At 44.4% G+C, this 22,585-nt stretch overlaps 1 protein-coding gene and 1 long non-coding RNA gene across 2 annotated transcripts; one reads left to right on the top strand and one right to left on the bottom strand.

Moving 5' to 3' along the window:
- Positions 1 to 5,999: 5,999 nt before the first annotated feature.
- Positions 6,000 to 6,532, bottom strand: LOC136012927 (uncharacterized). The gene is made up of 2 exons (XR_010612069.1): positions 6,445 to 6,532; positions 6,000 to 6,295 (listed from the first exon to the last, which is right to left on the bottom strand). It is a non-coding gene; the product is annotated as an uncharacterized LOC136012927 (long non-coding RNA).
- Positions 6,533 to 7,928: 1,396 nt separating this feature from the next.
- On the top strand, positions 7,929 to 15,145 carry C4H3orf38 (chromosome 4 C3orf38 homolog). The gene is made up of 3 exons (XM_065676021.1): positions 7,929 to 8,165; positions 9,826 to 10,046; positions 13,698 to 15,145. Exons 1-3 carry the CDS (start codon positions 8,033 to 8,035, stop codon positions 14,271 to 14,273), a joined length of 930 nt encoding a protein of 309 aa, XP_065532093.1. The 5' UTR covers positions 7,929 to 8,032; the 3' UTR covers positions 14,274 to 15,145.
- Positions 15,146 to 22,585: the final 7,440 nt, after the last annotated feature.

Consider the following 22,585-nt stretch of genomic DNA (forward strand, 5'->3'; position numbering starts at 1 on the left):
TTTCTTGCTTTGAAGTCAGTAATTTCCCATTTTTTTTGCTTAGCTTTCAAGGGAAGGGGTTAAAAAAGGCAAGCCTGTAACTAGTGTTTCAGTTCAGTTCCTGCCAATTCAAATAGCCTTGGATGTATCTGTGCTGTCTTGTTGGTCTCAGAGCAGTGCCTGTGTGACTTGGAGCAGCATCTAGCACTGCCTGAAGCTATATTCCTAAGTATCAGTATAATTAAATCCAGTACTTCCTGTTTTAGTGCCTGACTTTGGCGTTGTGCTTGTAGAAGTAAGAGGAAAGTTGGTATTTCAGGGATATGGAAACTGCAAAAGCATGTGTAAAAAAGGGAGTGATTGGTGACAGCCAGCATGGCTTAACTAAGTGCAAATAGTGCCTGATAAATTTGGTGGCCTTCTACAACAGGGTGACAGCACTGGTGGATAAGGGAATAGCAACAGACATCATCTACCTGGATTTGTACAAGGCATTTCACACTGTCCTGCATGATATCTGTGTCCCTGAACTGGAGAGACCTGGGCTGATGGATGGACCACCCGCTGCATAGGAAGTTGGCACGCTCAGACATGTGGTCAACAGCTCCATGTCCAAGTGGTGACCAGTGCCAGAGAGACATTCTCCAGGGGTCAGTATTAGGAGCAGCGCTATTCAGCATCTTTATGAGCAACATGGACAGTGGGATTGAGTGCGCCCTCAGCAAGTTTGTGACGACACCAAGCTGTGTGGTTCAGTTGATACGCTGGAGGGAAGGGATGTCATCCAGAGGGACCTCGACACGGTTGTGAGGTGGGCAACCTTATGAAGTTTAACAAAGCCAAGTGCAAGGTCCTACACCTGGGTCGGAGCAATCCCAGGCACAGCTATAGGTTGGGCAAAGAAATGATTCAGAGCAGCAATGTGAGGAAGGACTTGGGGGTGTTGATTGATTAGAAACTTAACATGAGCCGGCTTCAGTGTGAGCTCGCAGCCCAGAAACCAACCATATCCTGGGCTGCATCAAAAGGAGCGTGACCAGGTCAAGAGAGAGGATTCTCTCTCTCTACTCTTACGAGATCCCACCTGGAGTACTGTGTTTAGCGCTGGGGTTCCCAATACAAGAGGGACATGGACCTGCTCGAGTGAGTCCAGAGGAGGGCCGTGAAGATGATCAGGAGGCTGGAGCACTTCTCCTGGGAAGGCAGGCTGAGAGAGCTGGGCTTGTTCAGCCTGGAGAAGACAAGGCTGTGGGGACATCTTATAGCAGCCTTCCAGTATCTAAAGGGGGCCTAAAAGAAACGTGGGGAGAGGTTTTTTTATGAGAGGATATATAACAGGACAGGGGGGAATGGCTTTAAGCTGACAGGAGATTTAGATGAGATGACAGAAAGGAATTCTTCCCTGTGAAGGGTGCTGAGGCTCTGGCACAGGGTGCCCAGAGAAGCTGTGGCTGCCCCATCCCTGGAATTGTTTGAGGCCAGGTTGGACACAGGGGCTTGGAGCAACCTGTGCTAGTGGAAGGTGTCCCTGCTTATGACAGCAGGCTTGGAACTGGATGAGCTTTAAGGTCCCTTCCAACTCAAACCATTCTATGAGTCTATCATATAATATGCAGTAAATAAAATACTAAATGGAGAGGGAGAGTATCTCGTGTAGAGATTCCCTGAATTACGACAGCAATTTAATCTTATAAGAGTGCTACTGCTCACCTTTTGTTTATATAGGCTAATTTTCCTGTTTCTTCCCCTTTAGGAACATTAGCTTAACATTCCTGGTCAATTATCCAAGCTAGTCCAAAGTCTGGATTAAAACTCTACTGGGAAATCTGAGTTATGGAAAAGACAAAGGAACTACTTCCCAGATTTTCTCCCCTTTTCCCCTCACCACCTCCAAAGAAGACGTACAAGGTATCAGTATAATCATACTAAAGGGGCTGGCCTTCGTTTAAGATAAGGAAGAGGGAGGGAGGGAGAGATCAATTCTGAATATTAAAGAGCCTCTCCAATGTCAATGATGACACTGCACTTGTGGTGGGTTCATCCTAGCTTGATGCCACCAAAGCTGGACAGGGGAAAGAAAATACAACAGGGTCAGGTGTTGATATAAGGACAGGGAGAGATCACTCACCAATTACTGTCACAGGCAAACCAGATGTGACTTGATGAAATTCAGTTATTAATCAAATCGCAGCAGGGTAATGAGAAATAAAACTAAATCCGAAGACACCTTCCCATCACCCCTCCTTTCTTATTGAGCTTAATTTTGCTTCTGATTTTCTCTGGCCCCCCCACCCCTCCACCAGAAGCACAGGGATATGGGCAATGGGGGTTTCAGTCAGTTGATCCCACACTGTCTCTGCTGCTCCTTCCTCCTTAGGGGAGGACTCCTCACACTCCCCTGCTGTAGCATGGATCCCTTCCACAGAACACGGTCCTCCACGAGCTTCTCCAATGTGAACCCTTCCCGCAGTCTAGAGTTCTTCACAAACTGCTCCAGCATGGGTCCTTTCCATGGGGTGCGGTCCTTCAGGAACAGACTGCTCCAATGTGGGTGCCCTGTGGGGTCACCAGTCCTACCAGCAAGCCTACTCCAGACTAGGCTCCTCTCTCCACGGGTGCACAGGTCCTGCCAAGGAGCCTGCTCCAGCACTTGCTTCCCACAGGGCCACAGCCTCCTTCAGGCATCTTCCTGCTCTGGCGTGGGGTCCTCCATGGGCTGCAGGTGGAGATCTGCTCCTCTATGGACCTCCATGGGCTGCACAATGGGCTGCAGGGCAATCTCTGCCCTAGTGCCTGTGGCATCTCCTCACCTCTTTCTTCACTGGTGTCTGAAGAGCTGTTCCTCTCACATATTCACACTCCTTTCCTGCTGCAATTGTTCCTGTAAAATATATAACTCCTGTTATATATAATATATATATGCTCCTGTAAAAGAGATATATAAGGAATATATAACATGTATAAAAAATAACTTTTTTCCCTTCTTCAATGTGTTATTCCAGAGGCGCTACCATCTTGGAGCTGTCTGGAATTGGCTCTGTTGGGCACAGGGGAAGCTTCTGGAAGCTTCTCACAGAAGTCACCCCTGTAACTCCTCCACTACCAAAACCTTGCCAACGCGCTTTTCTTCTCTCAGGGTTAGTGGGAATGTGACCATTCCAAGGCAACCTGCTTCCCTTTCTCCCCCTGAAAATAAAGTAATGAAAACCACAGTAAGCATCCCAAAATAATCTGATGTTTTAAATGCATTTGATTTGTTTCCCCTTGAGTTGTAGAATATTCACTTAGATACTATACTCCTGAAGGCAGCAAATCGAAGCAAGCTTATTGAAACGTAAGCAAAATGAAGGAGAGGTCATTTGTTCTCAGAAGCATTTTCTAACTTTAAGCTTATAAGGATTAGTTTAAGTCAGAATTCCAGCAGCAAAATTCACTTGGTGGCTTGTAGGTAGTTCTATTTGTGATAAAGCGGTTTGGCTTCGTGCTCTGATACAGATATGCAGAACGCTGCACTGCATATAGCAGTGGGAGGTCTTTCTTCTACATGAAGAGCGTGCAAGTAACTGGTCTTAATGTGTAACAGCTCTATGGTAAGGCCACTCATTTTATACATGAGGCTGCTCTTGTCAACAGAAGCTGTTATATGTTGCTCTAACTGCATAAAGAATATTACATCAGTATAGACATGAGGGGAAATGTGGCACAGCAGACAGCAAGCATTATTGTGCTGAATCTTTCCAGATGCTTTAGGATGGAATTTTTTATCTTACAGTTGGACTTAAAATTCACGGGCAAAATAGTTTCAGCTGTTTCTGGTATATGTTAAATTCATTGCTCTAGCTGAATGCGTGATAAGCCTGGAAGATCTGCATGGAGAGTGTTTTAGGTCTCAAAGAGGAAACAATCATCTAAAGCGTATGCGTAGTAGGAGGGGGTAGGAATGTGTTCTCTGCTCATGTACATGGTCTGTCTTAGGTTTACAAGATCTTGAGGGCAGGCATTTGTTATTACAGATCTGCACAGAGCCTACCGGAAAGAAGTCTTCAGTTGTTTGCACAAAAGCGTCACCAGTAATTTTAACTCCTGCCTTTGACAGCCTGTGTGTCCTTGATGAATCTAGGTCTTCCTATTTTTGAAACCACAGGCAGCTTTAGCACCAAAAGGTGGCCTCCTTATGCTACCCATATTAAAGTATGGGTTCGATGAGTGTCTGCTTTTGCTGCCACAGCAAGGTCAAGCACTAGTGGCACCTGTATTTTTCTCAGCACCAGCCCTCACATGGCTTATGGTTCTTAGCTCAACGAGGGCTTCTGCTCTCTTGTTTGAAACATGATTTTTTCTGTGATAACTAGTTCTAGTCATGCCAGATACTTGAATACTGTATACCTTATCTATAATTCTATCTATTTAGATTAGATATTAGGAAGAAGTTCTTTACTGTGAGGGTAGGGAGGCACTGGAACATGTTGAACAAAGAAGCTGTGGCTGCTCCATCCTGGCAGTGTTCAAGGCCAGGTTGGATGCGGCTAGTGGAAGGTGCCCCTACCCATGGCAGGGGGGTTTGGAACTGGGTGAGTTTTAAGGTCACTTCAACCCAAACCATTCTGTGATTCTATGATTTATTTTCTTTTTTCCTTTTTCTGTTACTTTCCTCCTTTTTCTCTCCCCTACCCATAAAGTGACCATCGCTGCTTATTGCACCTGTCACAGAGAAAACGCTGCCGAGTGGCTCAAGCCTTGCCTGTTGTAGAAAAGCAGCTTTGGCTTGTAGAACTTCATTTCCTTTGGGTAGGTGCTGTGCTGTTGTATTTCCCACTCCTGTAGACACATGTAACTTGCTTGGTGTTAGTTCCCAGCTTGTCCTGGTCTCGACAGGGCTAGAGTTCATTTTCTTCCCAGTAGCTGCTGCAATGCTGTGTTTCGGTTTTAGTGTGAGAACAATGCTGATAACACACCTATGGTTTAGTTGTTGCTCAGTAGCACTTACCCTGCTCAAGGACGTTTCAGTTTCCCACACTGTGCCAGTGAGGGGCACAAGAAGCCAGGAAGGAGCAGAGACAGGACACCTGACCCAAACAAGCCGAAGCGATATTCCGTATCACAGCACATCATGCCCAGTATAGAAACTGGGGGGAACTGGCTGGGAGCTCCTGTTTTGTTGCTCAGGGAGGAACAATTGTATTGTGCATCACCTGGGTTTTCTCAATTATTTTTTTCTCCTTTTTTTGCTGTTCCCTATTATTATAATCAATATTGTTATTTCTATTATTGCTATATTTTACTTATTAAACAGTTCTTACCTCAACCTGTGGGTTTTACGTTCTTCTGAGTCTTTTCATCCCATCCGAGGTGGTGGGAGTGAGCAAGTGGCTGAATGGCCCTCAGTTGCCAGCTGGGGCTAAGCCACAACGGTCCTTTATACACTGCATTACAAGTGGAAGACTGACTCAGAACCTTAGGGGCTGCATTTCAGCTATCCAAAGATCCACCAGCGCAGCTGAAGTGACTACCGTAGGCATTACCACAGCTTGAGGCCTTTCAGTAGACCTCCAAAGGTTGTTTCCACCAGCAGCATCTGCATGGACCTCAGCAGGAGCACCGAGCCATTCCCAAAGATCTGATGGTGGCTGCTGCACACAGCTGGATCCCATCAGGAGCCTTGTTTGTGGAAGGCCTCTATCTCCAAACAGCCTGGATGTGTGAGCTCTGCATGAATGACGAAGTCGTCATTAAACTCATGTGGGACATTCACTTTCTGTCCTCCTTTGCAGCCGCCTTTGCTTGCTTGAGGGCGAGCAGGATTAGTGGTCACCGCGGGCCTGGGGGCCAGTGCCTTGGGGCAGGACAGGTTGGCCTGGCAGAGCCACCTAGCGCAGGTTACACAGGAACACATCCAGGTGGGTTTGAATGTCTCCAGAGAGGGAGACTCCACAACCCAACTGGGCAGCCTGTGCCAGGGCTCTGCCACCCTCAGCATAAAGAAGTTCTTCCTTGTTATAAAAACTCTGTCTTAGCCATGATCTGGTTTAATTACTTTTATTACAATTGATCAATATAAAGAGGCAATAAGCAAGCAGCACTGGGTGCGCCAGGGAGTCTCCGCTCCACCAGAGATGCATGCCAGGGTCTTTGGGGTCTAGTCTCTTATACTTCTTGGTCTGGGGTCTTAGCCAATCCCTTCTTCTGTACCCAGATGCCAATGTGGCCCCCTTCCATTATTCTTGTTGCTGGGGTCTTTCTCCAGTGAAGACGTTGCTGAACTTCTTGGTAATACATTAAAAGGGAGAGCGGCCCTGCGGAGAAGGACTTGCGCGTGCTGGTCGATGAGAAAATGAACATGAGCCAGCTTCAGTGTGCGCTCGCAGCCCAGAAACCAACCGTATCCTGGGCTGCATCCAAAGGAGTGTGACCAGCAGGTCGAAGGAGGTGATCCTGCCCCTCTGCTCTGCTCTTGTGAGACCTCACCTGGAGCATTGTGTGCAGTTCTGGTGTCCTCAACATAAAAAGGACATGGAACTGTTGGAACAAGTCCAGAGGAGGCCACGAGGGTGATCAGGGGACTGGAGCACCTCCCGTATGAAGACAGGCTGAGAAAGTTGGGGCTGTTCAGCCTGGAGAAGAGAAGGCTGCGTGGGGACCTCAGAGCAGCTTTCCAGTACCTGAAGGGGGCCTATAGGGATGCTGGGGAGGGACTCTTCGTCAGGGACTGTAGTGACAGGACAAGGGGTAACGGGTTAAAACTTAAACAGGGGAAGTTTAGATTGGATATAAGGAGGAAATTCTTTCCTGTGAGGGTGGTGAGGCACTGGAATGGGTTGCCCAGGGAGATTGTGAGTGCTCCATCCCTGGCAGTGTTCAAGGCCAGGTTGGAAGAAGCCTTGGGTGGGATGGTTTAGTGTGAGGTGTCCCTGCCCATGGCAGGGGGGTTGGAACTGGATGATCTTGAGGTCCTTTCCAACCCTGACTATTCTATGATTCTATGTCTATCACAAGCTTAACCACCATCTTAGCCCCATAAATTCCATCCCTTATCTGGTTACTTATCCTGTAACAGGATGTATCTATCTCTTAGTTACCTAACCCCCTTAAAGCATTCAAGCAGTTAATCAAAGCACACTAAACAACAAAGCAATACCAAGCAGTTAAACAAAGCACCCTTTGAAAAACAAAGCAGTTGAGTAAGAGGGATTCTTCCTTTGTTTCTTCTTCTCTCTCATTATTGTATTGATAGGGACATTTATCATGATCATTCCTATACATGCCCCACACGGTACAATGGTCACAAGGGGTTCCGATTCCACCCAAAGTGCAATGGCGACAAGAACTCCTAAGTTGCTGACGGGAACCATTCCTGCATACCTCACATTCCCCATGTTGAGGTGAAACTTTCGGTGGTTCAGTGCATGGCCTTTGCTCCTCGTCCTTTCCCTGGGCAGCACTGCAGGGAGCATGGCACCATCCTCCTGGCACCCACCTTTGAGATGTGCATTGGCAAGATCCTCTCTCAGTCTCCTCTCCAGACTAACCGGGCCCAGCTCCCGCAATCTCTCCCCATAGGAGAGGTGCTCCAGACCGCTGATCATCCTTGTGGCCTCCGCCGGACCCTCTCCAGCAGCTCCTCGTCTTGTACTGGGCAGCCCAGAACTGGACGCAGCGCCCCAGATGTGGCCTCACCCCGGTCAGTAGCCGGGGGGGGATCACCTCCCTCGTCCTGCGGGCCGCACTCCTCCCGATGCACCCCACCATATTATCAGCCTTCCAGGCCTTCCCTGTGGCTTTCCTCCACCTGCGGGCTACCGGACCCTCCCTGCCTGGCCCTTGCTCTCCGCTGACGGCTATGGGCTGCCCGGGACCGGGCCACGCACCCCGGTAGACGCCTCCCTACCCGCCGGCGCCGGCTTCCGGGCGGAACCTCAGCGCCAGCCGCTGTTTCCACCCGCCGCCCCTCAGCCGTTGTGTCCCGGGGGGCACCGGAAGCTGCCGTTGCTAGGGCTTCACGTTGGGATGCGGCGGTGCCTCTTCCCGGTTCCGCTGCGCTGGGCCGGGCCTGGCCATGGCGTCGCTGGGGCTGAGCGAGCGGGAGCAGGCCGGGTGCCGCCAGCTCCTGGAGCTTCTGGAGACCGAGGAGCTGCTGGCGCTCACCGACACCGTCACCAACCGCCTGGTGCACCCGGAGAGCCGGCAAGGTGCGCTCGGCCCGCGCCGGCAACGGAGCCCCCTGCCGCGGCCTTCCCGGACCGGCCGCCCCAGCGCCTGTGCCGGCCGGGGGTGTTCGCACTGCCCCGTCCCCGTGCGGAGCTGTGCCCCTGCGTTTGGTTGGGTTGTAGCAGTTGGGGGCCTTTGCCTGCAGTGGCCGGTGCACGTTGGGCTGCTGGGAGGTTGTCGTGGCCGAGGAACTGGCGGCCGCTCGTGTTTGTAGCGGGCTTTCAGCTCTCAAGCGCTTGTTTTTGCCTCTTAGGCATCCTCTCCCCTGCCCCTTGGGTGAGCTTCGAGCACTGCTGTGCCCCAGCTGTGCCCTGCTGGCGCTCAAAACCGTGTTGAAAACCCCGTTGCCCCCTTGCTGTCGGCGTTAATGGCGTTTGCTTTCAGGTTTTGAAAGGGTGAAACACAAACCTAATATTGAGGTTATTTCTGTGTAGAAAAGAGCACTTTCAGGTATGACCCCCCCCCCCCCCATCACTTTGTAGATGTTGAGATTTGTTTTGAAAAGCTTACTTTTGTAAGTTACCTGAGGTGTCTCAGTGTGCTGCCCTGAAATACACCCTTCCAAAACCCTTGGCTGTATTTCATGTGGCACAACTCAGACCTCCAAATTTGGCCATTCAGGTCTTATTATACCTGTACTTTTTATTCCTGAGATAAACCAGGTTTACTTCCATTTCCATCAGTCTTCAGCAACCTAAATGAAACCTCACTTTCCCAAATTATTGTGTGTTGTTTGAAAAGCTCCAGCCTTCTGGTACTAGACCTCTTGTTCAGCATACAAGGAATCAGCGGTTACTTTAGTTACCATTCTGCCTGCATTTCTGTCTATTTTCTGTTTGCAGGAAACATTTGATAACTTGCCAAGGAAGTTTATTCTTCATAGGCTTATTTGAAACTTAATCTTCGACATAACAATGTGTTTGGTGACCAGATCATGTGAAATGCCCATTTGACGCAGAAATTAAGATTTGCATTCCATAGCCAGAAGACCCATAAAAGATTTGTCTGGTTCTTTTTTCTCCACGTAATCTTGCTTCCAAGAAGACAGGCAGATGGCTTCTTTTGAAATACCTTAAAGCTTTTCAAATGGAGGGTGAAACCAAGCTCAGGATTTGATGAGTGGAGGTGCTGTATAGTGACAAACAGCAGAAAGCCCTAATGGGGTTAAATTAACTTAATTTGCGGTTAAGGCTAGGTGTATGTTGGGGAACTACAGGTGGAACGCGTTGTATGCAAGAATCTTTATCCTTCTGGAAACACCTGAAGTTTCCAAACAGTGTGAAAATCCTTGGAGAATATTAGTCATTTCATTTGGAAGAAAAGGTTGCGTCCTTTTCATCAAGCTCAAATAATACATAATCAATTCCAAGCAGTCATCGATGCTGGCAGTAGGGATTATGAGATAGCAAAGTCTTCAGTGAAAACAACGCCATTTTTCAAGCATGTTCCCAAGTCTTTGTGTATTGTCTGTGTCTAATATCATTAGGTTGGATTTCAGTTTGCAAACAGACTTTTTCAATCTGCATTTCCTTTAGGCTTGTCTTATGCTGGGTTTGGAGGTGGACAGGAGTTTAAGAAATGGCATAGTTGTGTTTTAACTGCGAGAGAAGCCACAGCTAACTTAGATTTCTTTACTTGCAGAAGCCATTCATGCCATTGTGGTTTACAGCCGAAGTGTAGAAGAGCTCTTGAAACGCAAAAAAGTCTATCGAGAAATAATCTTTAAGTACCTGGCAACACAAGGAATTGCAGTGTCTCCTTCCTGTGAGAAACATGTCCTCATTGATCATGTAAAGCAGTACTGGAGTGGGCAGTTAACAACAAGTGCCTCAGCATCAGGGGAGCGCAAAACACAAGCAGAGGTGAGTGCTGCTTTCTGAAAGACCTGAGGATGCTTAGCATTGCTTTTGCAGCATAATCAGTGTCAATGTTCTAGTGTATGTCCAAAATGTGGTTCTTCACTGGTGTTGGGAAGGTACTGAATCTCTTTCCTCTTACTTTATTTGATTTTGTTTGTTTTCTTGTTTTAATTGCATCATTTAATGGTGTCTGTGCCAAGGCATCACTTGCAGAATCTTTTGCTCTGTCTTGCAAAGTATGTTAGTGCCTTTAAATTCTAATGTGTGTGGGTTTCTACATGCTCTTTGATATTTAAGTTGTCCTGTAAGCTGAAATGTAGGGTATTCACAAATAATTCTGTGGATTCAAGGACTACTGAAAACAGTGCTGAAGATACAGAAGCCTGCATAGCCCCTTATCATTATTTTAATGTGGTTGATCATCTTGAACTTTTTGTATAGATACAGGGTTTCCAGTTCATCCTCCAACTATGCCAGGCTCTAGCATTACCATTCGTAGGGCACTTCCCAGAGCAGAGCAAAGAGATGTTGTTGGTGATAGATCATAGGGCAAAAACATCTGACAGGCTATGGACTAAAATGTTGCAGGGGTGGAAGGGAATGGGGAAAAAACTGGCTTTTTGTAGGTGGCCTTGATCTACTCCTAGAGACAGTGCAGTGAAAGCAGCGCTGTCTGCAAGCTGTTTTCCTTCTTGCCTCACGTAGTTAGAGTGCAGAATGGATTTTAGCAAATTTTTATATCTTAGAAATGTACAGTTTGTAGCACTGCCAGGTCCGTGTGATTTTTTTTTTTTTTCCCTTGATATTAGAAACTCTTAATACAGCGCAACTATTATTATTTTTTTGGCAACTATAAGTTATTTGGAAGTTCAAAATGATGATATTTAGCAAATCCTTGTGGTGTAATTAACTTCCAATGTTTTATTTGTCTTGGATCTTCACCATGTAGTTCTAAATAACCACCTCTCAAGTGTTACGCTTCAGCGACCTAATGGGCAACAGCCCCACCAGCTGGACTGTTAGAGCTCTGTAGCTGTTGATAGCCTACTGCAGGGAGCTTTCTCTTTGGGATTACCTGTTCAGAATTATGATGTAGCTGAGAACTGTTTTCAGAACAACTTTTCGTTTGCATGCTTTGGAAATAATATGTTGTTCTTGCAAGAGCACTTCCCAAGTATCACTGTGTTACTATTGCTGTTATGCAATAGCATAATTTTATGATTGAAGGTAAGTAAAATAAATTCTCCAAAATACTTAAAACACATTTACAGAGAATGAGAAATTCAACTGGTTCATTTATCAACAAAACTCTTTCTTTGCCTTTTCTTTCTCTTAATTCTTGTAGCCCTCGCAGTTTTAAAGAAATGGGTATTGTGAACCTGTGCAACAGAGTTGGAAATTTCCAATTTTCAGCATTTCCATATAAAAGTCTCTAACTTTCCATACTTTATTATTTCATTCTTACTTTAAGCATGTTTATTTCAGTGCTTCCTAGACTGCAGTGTTAGCAAACTTGAAATTTGATTTACTTCTAATAGTCTTGCTGTCAAATTGCAAATACTGAGAAACCCGACAAAGTAACTATACGTTTAGTTCTTGTTCAAAAAACCACGTCACCTCAAGTGATGTGTCTTTATATTGGAAAGTTTGGGTTATTTTTCTTAAGACAAAGTCTTAGTTATTGTAGGAGAAAGCAGAGAATAAACAAATTACATATGTACACATTACATAGGCTCACAGGACTTTTGCTTGAGCGTCCAATTTTTGCCTTTTACAGCGATGCTTCCTTTAGAAAGAAGTGTTCTGTAAACCGGATGCTTTTATAATCAACTTAAAAACCTGTCTTAAATATCTTAATTGCTAAGCCATTTTGTTTCATAACTATTTGTGCTTAACTTTTGCTATTCTTTTACACATAGTTACAGACACACCAAGAATTCAACTGCAGGGAATATTTTTCGGGATTTTTTTCCTCAGCTTGACCTGTAATAGTGTCCAAAACATTACTGTGTATTTTATTAGAGTGCATATATAGCGATACAACATTTGGAGTGGCTTGTCACCCTCTTCTGATAAGTTTTCACCATTTGTTGCGTACCGATACTTGCTTTTACCACTTACTGTGAATTTGGTTTTAAAACTTAAACCCACCACTCTGTTGTCTGTCTCAGCAACCCACTATTAGATATTATTCTGAGCTATTTAATATCCCCCTGCATCTTAGATACTTATTAGGAGTGTGTGTGTGTCATTTTCTGTAAAACAAAGGAAAAAAGGGCACAAGTGGCTTGTCCATGACCTATGGGGAACTAGTGGAAGATAGGTTTTGAGTCGTCATACTTTTTTTTCCACTGGCCCATCTTTCCCTAAGGCTTCTAGACAAGACAAGAACCTTTGACTGAGCCTTTGCAGATTATTCTTTGAAGGTCTAGCCATCTGCTAGGATGCTTACCTTGTGCCACTACTTAAAAATACTTTCTCAACAGATTCAGTGTTGAACAAAGGGTTTTATGACAGTCTGGAAGGGTGGATTTTCTGACAGGCTGAATGGAGGTGCATTTATTCCCAGAGTTAGCCTATGCTGCTGTGTGAAAATCCCACAGCCCTTCTATCCCAGTGTCATATTGTCTCAGTCTGTACAAGTGATCAGTTGTACAATTAGAAGAGTAACTGAGATACCCCATGACTTCTGTCTGTTTTGGAGCAGCAAACATAACGTAAGTTAGGGTCTGCTTTGGTTTGGGCGCTTTTCCTATTAGAAATATGGTCAAGACTACAAACACCACTCCTTAATGTGACCAGGCATCTTTTAGATGATTTTTGGCAGTCTTGCTGCCAAACAGGGTTAAATTCATGCACATAATCTGATGGAGAAAAAAATCTAGAATACATTAATTTTTTCACTTTCAGTCCTTTCTGGATTAATTATGCATTTTGTTAATGTGTTCCACTGACATAGGTAAAATACCCTCATAAATCAGAAGTATTAGGTCAGCTTCAGGTATTTGGATGTGCATATTCAAAAGGGGACTTCCCAATCAGTACTATTTTATTTATCAGCTATATGACGATGCTAAAACCAACATAATTTACCAAATTAAAAGGTACCAAAAAGAAGATATTTAAGGCAACATGGAACAGGAAAAATACGACAACATAATGACTTATTTATAAGCATGTTTTAGTAGACATGCCTTAATATGAGACCTTTCAGGTTGGGTCTTTATCCTTCTAGTTTTTCTGTAACCTTCCTTTGGAAGGCCAGTGAAAAGTTACTAACCCAGGCACTTTTTACTCAGAAGCAGTTTTGTCTCTCAGTGTGAGAATCCTGGTGTCACACAAGTTATTCAAAAATCCTTCCTCTGCCTTTTTACAGTAGAGGCAGGATTTCCCCCTTTGTGAATTGTAGATCAAGACAAAGCGAAGGACTATGCTAACTAGAAATCAAAACACCTGCCCTGATTGTCTAGACAAGATAGTTATGATCTTAAAAGTAAGGTTTTGCTTTGTTGTTTCTCTTCAGGCACTCTGTCTCAGAACACTTGAAGTCTTAGAATGTAAAAATAAGTATTTATGTGATTTTGCTGTTTTAAGTAGTAATCTCCCATGTTAAAGCTAAATAGTTCTAAGAAAAAAATACGTGCTTTATTGCAGAGTCGTGAAGACAGCCAAAAGTCAGTGCAAGATGATATTCATAATCTAGGAGAAGAATTCTGTCAGTGGTTCTTTGAACTCCTGAATTCTCAACATCCCTTGGGAGTAAAATCTGAAGAAGAGTGGGGACCACAGCATTTTTGGGATGATGCCAAAATGAAGTTCTCGTATAACACGTTAGAAAAAAACATGGAAGAATATGTTGGTGCAGAAATGGTGAGCCTTCGTCTACTCTCCTTGGTTAAAGAAGAGTATCTTCTGTTCAACCCGAATTTGCATGCCAGCGGACTGAAATGTGCCATGTCTCCACACGGGTTAGTGCTGGTGGCAGTGGCTGGCACAGTACATAGAGGCAACTCGTGTTTGGGTATCTTTGAACAAATTTTTGGACTCATTAGCTGTCCCATTAGGGAAAATACCTGGAAAATAAAAGTTATGAGTCTTAAAATAGTTGGACAGAATGCTCTGGAGCCTGGGATGCAAATTGAAAAACCCTCCATAAAGTATGAGTCAAACCAACTGCAAGAGTTGTATGATGGGAAAGAACTGATTGTGTTTGAACCTCAGAAATTCTGAGCAGTTTTGCCTCAACTGAGTGACTGGGCAAGGGAGAAGTGGTTGCAGCCATGTGATGCTGTCTCTTTTTTGAGTCCAGATTGCTGGATGACAAACAGAGATACAGTCTGAAGTATGTATACAGGTGATGCTTTTGGGCACCTTTCCACAAGCTAACAAGTACTGCAGAGTGTTACTATAAATTTTGTACTGTAGTTAGGAGCAGAGTTTGATTATTCTTCATTACAAAACATAGTCACATTTAAATATGGGTTGGCAGCACTACGTAATGAGCGGGATGACTTGGGGTTCACATGCTTTAGGTTGCTTCTTTCAGGTCACCAGTTAAAACTTGTACCTGAATTGTAACAAGAAGTCATTGTGTCTGGCTTTTTGAAATTGGAATTGGTGAGTGTCTAAACGGACATCTGAGTCCCAAGGAATCCATGTGCCCTTCAGGGGGGTTTTGTTGAGAACAGATAAAATAGTGTGAATGGAGATTGCTGCCATTTGTGTTCTAAATGTGGTTCTGTCACAGAAAACCAGAAGCAGCTTAATGGGATACTGCAAGGAAAGCTGGTGGGTTTTTTGTTTGCATTCATAGCTTCCTTTCATTTTACGTTATGGCTCCCAACTTTGTAATGAGTACAGACCAACTCTGTTATTCTGTCTGACCCCGAGCAGACAAACTCGAGAGGGTTGTCCTTGCCTCCGTTTCTAGCACTGATTTGCTTGATGAAATAGTCGATTTCATGACTTAAAGCAGCACTGTATGAACCAAATGTGTTGATAATTATTTTGTGTATGTTTTGAACAGAGTTTTTAATATAATAGCTGTGATTTTTTTGTATATTTTCTCAAAATAAGACTTTTATTTGCTCAGAGAAGCTTTATTACGTTGACTAGAGGTCAGTTTGTTAACACTGGGCCATTACAATGACAGGCCATATCAATAATCCAATTACTAGTTAATAACTGAAATTGTTACCATTGTAGAACTATCATTTTTTACTCTTTTATTTGTGAGGATTAGAGATAAAACGAGATGAAACTTCTTTTTCCACAGCTTGCTTGAATTGTCTGTGAGTTTCGTTTCATAGCTTCACCAGTACAAGCTGTGAGAATGGAAGCATTCCCTGTAACGTATCAAAGCCAAACGCACTGTTCCCATGTTTGTCAAAGAGGACAGGTGGTAAAAGTATGGGTGGGTGAAAGGAAACAAGATTCAGATGTGCAGAAAACTGATGTTTTTGATCAGTCTGGATCGTGGGTTCTCTTTAAGAATATCTAAAATTCTTTCTTTTCTAAGCCAAAGTTCAAATACCCTGCTGGGATGTTCTTTCCCAGTCAACAGCTGAGTTGTGGTTTCTTCAGTTCCTGATGTCTAATAAAGAAAAATCAACCCGAAGTTAAAATGTGGAAGAAGCAGTTTCCTCATATGTTGAGAATTGCTTTCCTCTTCAGGTGAGGACAAAACGCTGCCTAAAGGCCTAATGGGTACCTTTTCAACAGTTGAGTATGACAGTCTGCAATTCAACTGAATATTTTGGCAGAACTGTACTTTGTAACTAGCAGCATAGTCAGGGTGTTAAATATGAACATGACTAAGGGTGTAGTATTCATGAGTGCTTTAAGCAGATGTGGTGCTGATGCTTCCCTTCCTCCATGCAGGCACATGTCTTGCTTCCTTGTGTCAACATTAATGCTTGTGATAACTCTGAACAAGGGGGGGAATGGGGGTGATCCAGTGAAACCTAGCTGACTATCAGAAACCCTTCAGGCTGAACAGCTCTCCAAGGCAGCTGGCCACACAAGAACTAGTGTCAGCTTAAGGAACAGAGGTAAGAATTGGGGTTGGTTTTTGGTGATAACTTTGAGTTTTTGTGAGATTAAGCAGGTGATCAAATAGCATTCCTTGTTAATTCTTACATTCCAGATGCTTACACTTGATAACTTCAAAAGGTTGAATACAAGGGGCATTGTGGTGAATCACCCGGCTTGGTACCTCATGGACTTGTCGTTACTTCTTCAGTTCTTCTACACAAAATATTCAAGAAAATATTGCATTTTCATAGCTTTGTTACCTCTGTGTAAGTCCCTATTCCATTGCCGAGTGGGGTAGGAGCTGTATGATGTCCTGGTGACCTGTTGGTGCAGTTGCTGCTCTTGCATAGTTGATCAGGCTGTTAAGAATCTGTGTACATGGTCTGTGCTCATTAGGTGCTGAATGGTAGCTGATTTTTGCAGCAGCTAATTTTGATGCGTGCTTATGGGTTACTTTAAATTGTAGTTACCAAAGAGCAGCTGGTATTGGCAGTTGATGACCAGTTGATGGCTGCTCATGAGCAGCAGTTATCCCAGGTTGCTGCTGCAAAATGCAAGAAACAGTTCACTCTCTGCTCTTTACGCTCTCACCACCTGAATCTTTGCTAGGCAGTTACAGCCAGCTGATGCTGAGTAACTGTGGTTTTGCAGTTATTATCTGGTATGGTTCTTTATCCCATGATACATCTTCCCCTTTTTCTCACAGGTCTGCATTCCCTCTTTAGAAAACATATTCATCCCATCTAAATGCATTTTATTTCCACTTGGATAAAAGGATTCCTCTTCTATAACGGTCGTTCGGGCTCTCCACCTTGCAAGGAGGCAGAACTGGGTTTTGAGAGCTGCTGCCCCACCAGTGAGCACCCGTTGACCTCTTCACAGGGGAGGCAGAGAAGCGGAGGTGCTTCTGCTCCTCAACATTTTGTGTATGTAGAAGCATATTTGTTTTGTGCCATGTGAGAGTTGTGAGGTTGTAGCTGCAATAATGCTCCAAAGGATATCACGGATATTCTTTCTGCTGTTCTGGTTATTGTTTATAATAAGTATCCTTACTGGGAGTTCAGAATTCAGAATTGAATGGCTTTCAAATCATTGTCACATTCAGGATTTATTTAGTTTAAGAATAGAAAAACACTAACTGCAGGGTAGATTTGAGAAGGTACTTTTAGCTTAGCCTTGGCTTTAAGGGAATAGTTAGGGCTTGTTTAAATGGAGTGCAGCCAGAGAAAACTTGAAGTCTTTACAGAAATAATTTCATCACTGCCTCTAGATGTTACTGCTCAGAGTTGAAATAAATTCTGCTTGGTTTACCTTTGGTAACAATGGCCATTGGAGTTGCATTTAGTAGACGAAAAAAATTAAGTAAAACGATTATGAAACAGTTTTCATCAGTTTTCCTCTATCAATATTTAATCAAGGCTCAAGACAAATATCCTTAATATCCTTATCCTCAAGACAAAATCCTTAATCGGAGATTCCGAGTTTCAGTTTGTGACTGATGTGAAGCTTGTCACTGTGAAGGTTAATTAGGTTGTATGTCACATAAGTAAACCTGGAACGCGCAGTGATGCCAGTCGATTGCAAGGAATCCTCCTCTTTAAGCTCATTTTCAGCTCGTAGTGGTAGAAAGGAACGAGTTTGCGTGTGTGTAGGGCTGATAACAGTGCTGCATCCATCCCTGCCCTGCCTGCAGGGGAACCAGAGGCTTCAGTCTCAGCAGGCATAATAGCCTCTTGGTGACATCTGGTGGCAGAATCATTGCTTGCCTGGAGTTGTGCGCTTGATTAAACCGTGCGCTGATGCAGGCACAAGCACTCGGGGCTGGCTCTGAGGCAGGGTTGGAAGTGCCTGCTTTATCCCTTTCCTTGCTAGCTACCAAATGTCCCGACACCGCCAGTGGCTCCCTTGGCTTGATTAGAAGGAAGGCTTGAAGGCAATTCCTCAGCCCTTAACAAGGATCTGAAGGATGTGTTAAAGATTTCAGCCCGTCAGTGATTTCAAGCTGTGGTATTCAGGAAGCCTGTTGTTTTAGGGTTGTAGAGGGAAACATTATGGTAATAAGGCCTCTTCCTGGCAATGTCTGCAGGGGATGTGTAATTCGTGCACACCCACCTTTGCTCTGCACTCTGAGAGTGTACTTGCAAGGGGAATAACATCATCGTGTATGTGCCACCTTAAATCACTCATTTTAAAACTGATAAAAGCCAAATCTTCTCATCTTGGTGAGCTTTTGGTGCCTGGCTGGCATTTTCGCATGAGGTTGTGGGGAGAAAGGAAAAGGTGATTTTTAGTAACTTGACTGTGATTTAACAGAACAAGAGGGAGGCTCATCTTTTGTCTCGGAGCTTTCTCCCTATAGAGCTGCCAGAGTCTGCCACAAGCCTGATGACTGTGTCTAAGAACCTCAAAAGAAGAAAAAGCATAATTACTGTTCCTAATAATGGGCAGGAGCAGCTTTCAGGCAAGGAATGAGTGAAGAGACAAGGGCTCCTACACCAGGAAAGGTGGTAGCAGGGCATAGCAACTCCCCACCTCCTTCACCATAAGAACTGGAGAACTGAGTAAAACTCACAGGTGGCAGGTAGAAAACAGTGAGGAAATGCTTCTTTCTGCTTAGTTAAGTGTCAGAGTTTTCAATCTCTGTATTGTTCCTTTTAATGTATCTTCTGTATTTCTGTCATTTGTTTTCTTTGCCTCTTGTATGTAGATGGATCACAGTATCTCAGCTCTCTGGACAGGCATTTTCAGTCTTTGGATGTATTGTGATTTGTTTGAGGAGACCTAGGTACTCTGCATCCTCTCAACTACACAAATGGGGTGGTGGTGGTAGAAGCAGCTCCTGTAGTAAAAATACCAACAGATACTTGGCCTACTTATGACAGCTGTCTTCTGCCTGTTGGCATTTCTAGCTTCTTCCTTTCTCTCGAACTGCTCCTCACAAATAATATGGTGCGACCATGTCTTCTCTTGTAACATACAAACTTTGATCTCTTGTGAAGAAGCATGTCCTGTGGCCAGCGCAGATCGCAGCATGAAACGAATCTGCTCTTAGTATCACAGCTGAGGCACCAGGAATTCCTTTCAGTGCAATGCCAGTGAAATCAGGGAGCAGTGAACATACAGGTATGCAAATGCCAACTGAAGCAGCCCAGCTAACTCCTAGTGCGCTATTTGAATAGTCATCATTCCAAAATAGCAAACCAAGTGCTTGATTTTTCCTATTAGCAAATTGCAGAAGCTCACAAGCACATGGGAAACCATTATTACATTCTGTTTTGACAGCTATCACAGCTCACTGTACCAAAAAGGCTATTTTAGATACCCCTCATTGTCATTGGATCTTCTAGGTAATGAGTGCTGCAATTAGATTTCTGCTTTATCTAGCTGGTTTTGTCCTAGAGTGAACCAACTGAGTGCTTCCGCTGTGCATTTTAGTGCAAGTCAGGAGGCTGGTTTTGAAGCAAATGTCATGTTTGCTGCCATACACACAATCAATGTGTTCTGCTTCCCATTACAGAGCAGCCTTAGAGTATGCATTGAGTTCCCTTCTGACAAAACCGAACTAGAGGGATCCTCCAGCCCTGTCCCTAAGGCACAGTGCATGGCAGGCAGTCCCCAGGACCAGCCTGGAGCTAGCTGGCAATAACCCCCACAGCATATGTATAGTTTGTGTGCTGGCAACGTCTCAGCAACAGCTGTTTCATGCTCCTGTTGCACAGCACTGTTTGCTAATGTAAACACAGCTTAAGGGTGTTGAAAATGGTATTATAGCCTCCTTTGGGCTAAATTAAAGCAGTTTTCATCATCATACATTTTTAAATGTGTGTGTATATATGTACATGTGTATTTCTAACGAGTCTTTCCCTCACTTTCTAGCATTCCCCTTACTAGAATTACATTTCAAGTGGAGTAATTGTCAGATCCCCTTTACCAGCAATGCGCAGAAGACATCATGTCAGTACCTGTTCATCTATTCCTTTTCCTCAGTTCATTAGTATTATTTATTGCATGGTTGGATTTTGAGCGTTAATGAATTCTCCTCAAAGTCTGCATTTTTTATTGCAATAAATTAATCCTTTTAATGTCTCTTCAGTAATTATGGGTTTAGATATATTTGCACAGCGCCCTACCTCTTACAAGATGAGTGGTGAGAAAATCCCATTCTGGAGATTAGCCTGATGTATGGAGTTGAACTTGAGGATTTTACTCCGGTGTTTTCGTTATGGAGTTTTATGACAGAAAACCGCTTTGTCTTCGATGAGTTCCTGCCTCGTGTGCATCTGAAATGCTCAGAATAGCCATTTTTATCTGAAATTACTAATTTCAGTTTATGAGGTGTGAACACTTTGAACACTGCTATTAGAAACAGTGGTTATGGCACTGAAAGGATCTAAATAGATTCAATTTACCATTCAGCTTTCAATTTAATCTGTGACATGCATTATTGCACCTGGGATGGACTGACAGTGACCAACCTATGAGTTGAGTGACCAACCCTTTCTACCAGCCTGTTTCAGAGGGTGATAGTGGTTTAAGCATCCTCTTCAGCTATAGTTTTGGCAGAGACTGAAGTGTACCCGCCTTTTATGTCTCAGCTAGAGGGGTTATAAGGACTGAATTTACCTGTTGCATCTGACTGCGTCTATGCTGCTGACTACTAAGGCAATGTAAAGGAATGTGATGTGGAAAGACTTTAATTACCTGCCTTGTTGATGCCTGATGTTATTGCTTAGTGCTTTGTGTGCGTTAGATTTGCATCTCTGTAAAAGATTCGTGTACAAATAGGGTAAAAGAAGATGGAAGTCTCCTAAGGTAAGGGCGAACTTAATCTGGGATGAAGTGTCGTGGTCAAAACTGTCTTGACTTGTGGAATGTTTACGTGACTGAGTTTAACATGAAGTTTTAATTGCTGATTTGGGGGTTGAGAAGAAAGAGCACAAATGAAAATAACCACTTAGGAAAACCCTGTTGTTTCCCTTCCTAGGGTCAGCTTCAGTCAAACACCTTCCTGGTCTCCCCTTCCCTTGCTTTTGACATGTTACCCTCAGTCCCTCAGGGTCCCTGCCCTGGCATGGGCATCCAGTCAGCCATGATCCCTCAGGGATGTCTCCACGCTAGCGTGGCCTGACTGTGGTCCCTCAGGTTTGTCGCTTCCCCATTGGGGGTCTCTCAGCTGTGCACCTTTGGCATGGAGCATCTCCTTCCACATGTCCCTCCAGCTGTGTCCCCAAAATCTCCTTCCGTGGGTCTCCTGTATCTTGCAGGGTATTGCCAGCTCCTGGCAGCGGCCACCCTGAAATGTGGCTGAACTGGGGTGCTGTGGGTTCTCCTGGCTGGCTGCAGACCGATTTCTACATTAAAACCTGTGTTGGTGCTGCTGAGCCTGCAGCAGAAACTGTTAGATATGAGTGCTGCCATGTGTGTATGACTTTGCAGCTACTATAATAGTGATAAAAGTACCTTTCCAGCTCTCTTCCAACAATGGCTTTCCCTAGACATAAAGGGAAATGATTCTGCCAGGGGCAGGAGAATAATATGCAATGTACTTTGATGTCAGTGAAGGGTTAACAGTGAAGATGAGAGTTTTCAGAGGAACAGAGGGGCAAATTCTTCCCTGGGTGAGCTGAATTTCATTGCTAGTTGGTCTTCCATATTATTGGCCCAAACTGGGATGATCTTATGAATCTGTCAGGTTTTATAGTCAGAGCGCCCGGCTTGTGAGTGCTGCAGCATCAGTGAGAAGTGAGTGACAAGGCATCACTTGATTCATTCAGCCCAGCATGCCACCTGGTTACAGCTGCCTGGTAAACAAGGACCTGTATGCATAAGCAGTGTCACTGGTACACCGAGTGGTGACAGTAAACTGATGAGGTTATAAAAATACTCTCTTAAAGCATTCTAATTAAAACACTGTTAAAGGCTTTTGCATCAGGGAAACAAACCAACCACAAGCAATCTCGCATTGGGAGTGCGAACACCATGTTTGCCCTAATGCTTCTACATACATCACAGAGGGCTTTGATTCAAGCCAAAAGGAAGCTGGATGCTCGCAAGCAATAGCTGACAAACTGGCAGCCAGCTGACACTGTTAAGTATGACTGCGGGCTCCAAGTAATTGAAGGCTCCACAGGGAGAAATTGGTTTGTAGATGATCCCTTTTGATGGTTCCCTGCCACAAGAGATGGCCCTGCAGCTCCTTTGAGAAGACCACCGACCCTGTCCTCCAAGAGCCCTGGGCAGGGGTAAGAGTGCCTGGTTATCCTGAAACATGTTCCTTGGGGGTGTGACTCCACGTGTGGAAAGTTGCTAGGCAAAAGTGTCCTGCAGCTTGATTGTTAACGGATTGGTTCCTTCTGCAGAAAGCAATGAGCTGTGATTTCTCATGTCCTGGAAGGCAGAAGCATTTAATACATTTGTAAGTTTAATTAGTGACTATGCTGTGTTGTAATTACATGGTGGTGGTGCAGTTACCTATGCACTGTTTTAGACAGCTACGTATGCCTAATTCA

The sequence above is a fragment of the Lathamus discolor genome, chromosome 4 (assembly GCF_037157495.1).
Source record: "Lathamus discolor isolate bLatDis1 chromosome 4, bLatDis1.hap1, whole genome shotgun sequence".
NCBI lineage: Eukaryota > Metazoa > Chordata > Aves > Psittaciformes > Psittacidae > Lathamus > Lathamus discolor.

What these genes read in the sequence shown, in the direction of transcription:
- C4H3orf38 (XM_065676021.1), top strand. Translation starts at nt 8,033, where the DNA reads ATGGCGTCGCTGGGGCTGAGCGAGCGGGAGCAGGCCGGGTGCCGCCAG. An exon ending in GCACCCGGAGAGCCGGCAAG is followed by an intron (nt 8,166 to 9,825) that starts GTGCGCTCGGCC and finishes CTTTACTTGCAG; the next exon opens with AAGCCATTCATGCCATTGTG. An exon ending in AGCGCAAAACACAAGCAGAG is followed by an intron (nt 10,047 to 13,697) that starts GTGAGTGCTGCT and finishes GCTTTATTGCAG; the next exon opens with AGTCGTGAAGACAGCCAAAA.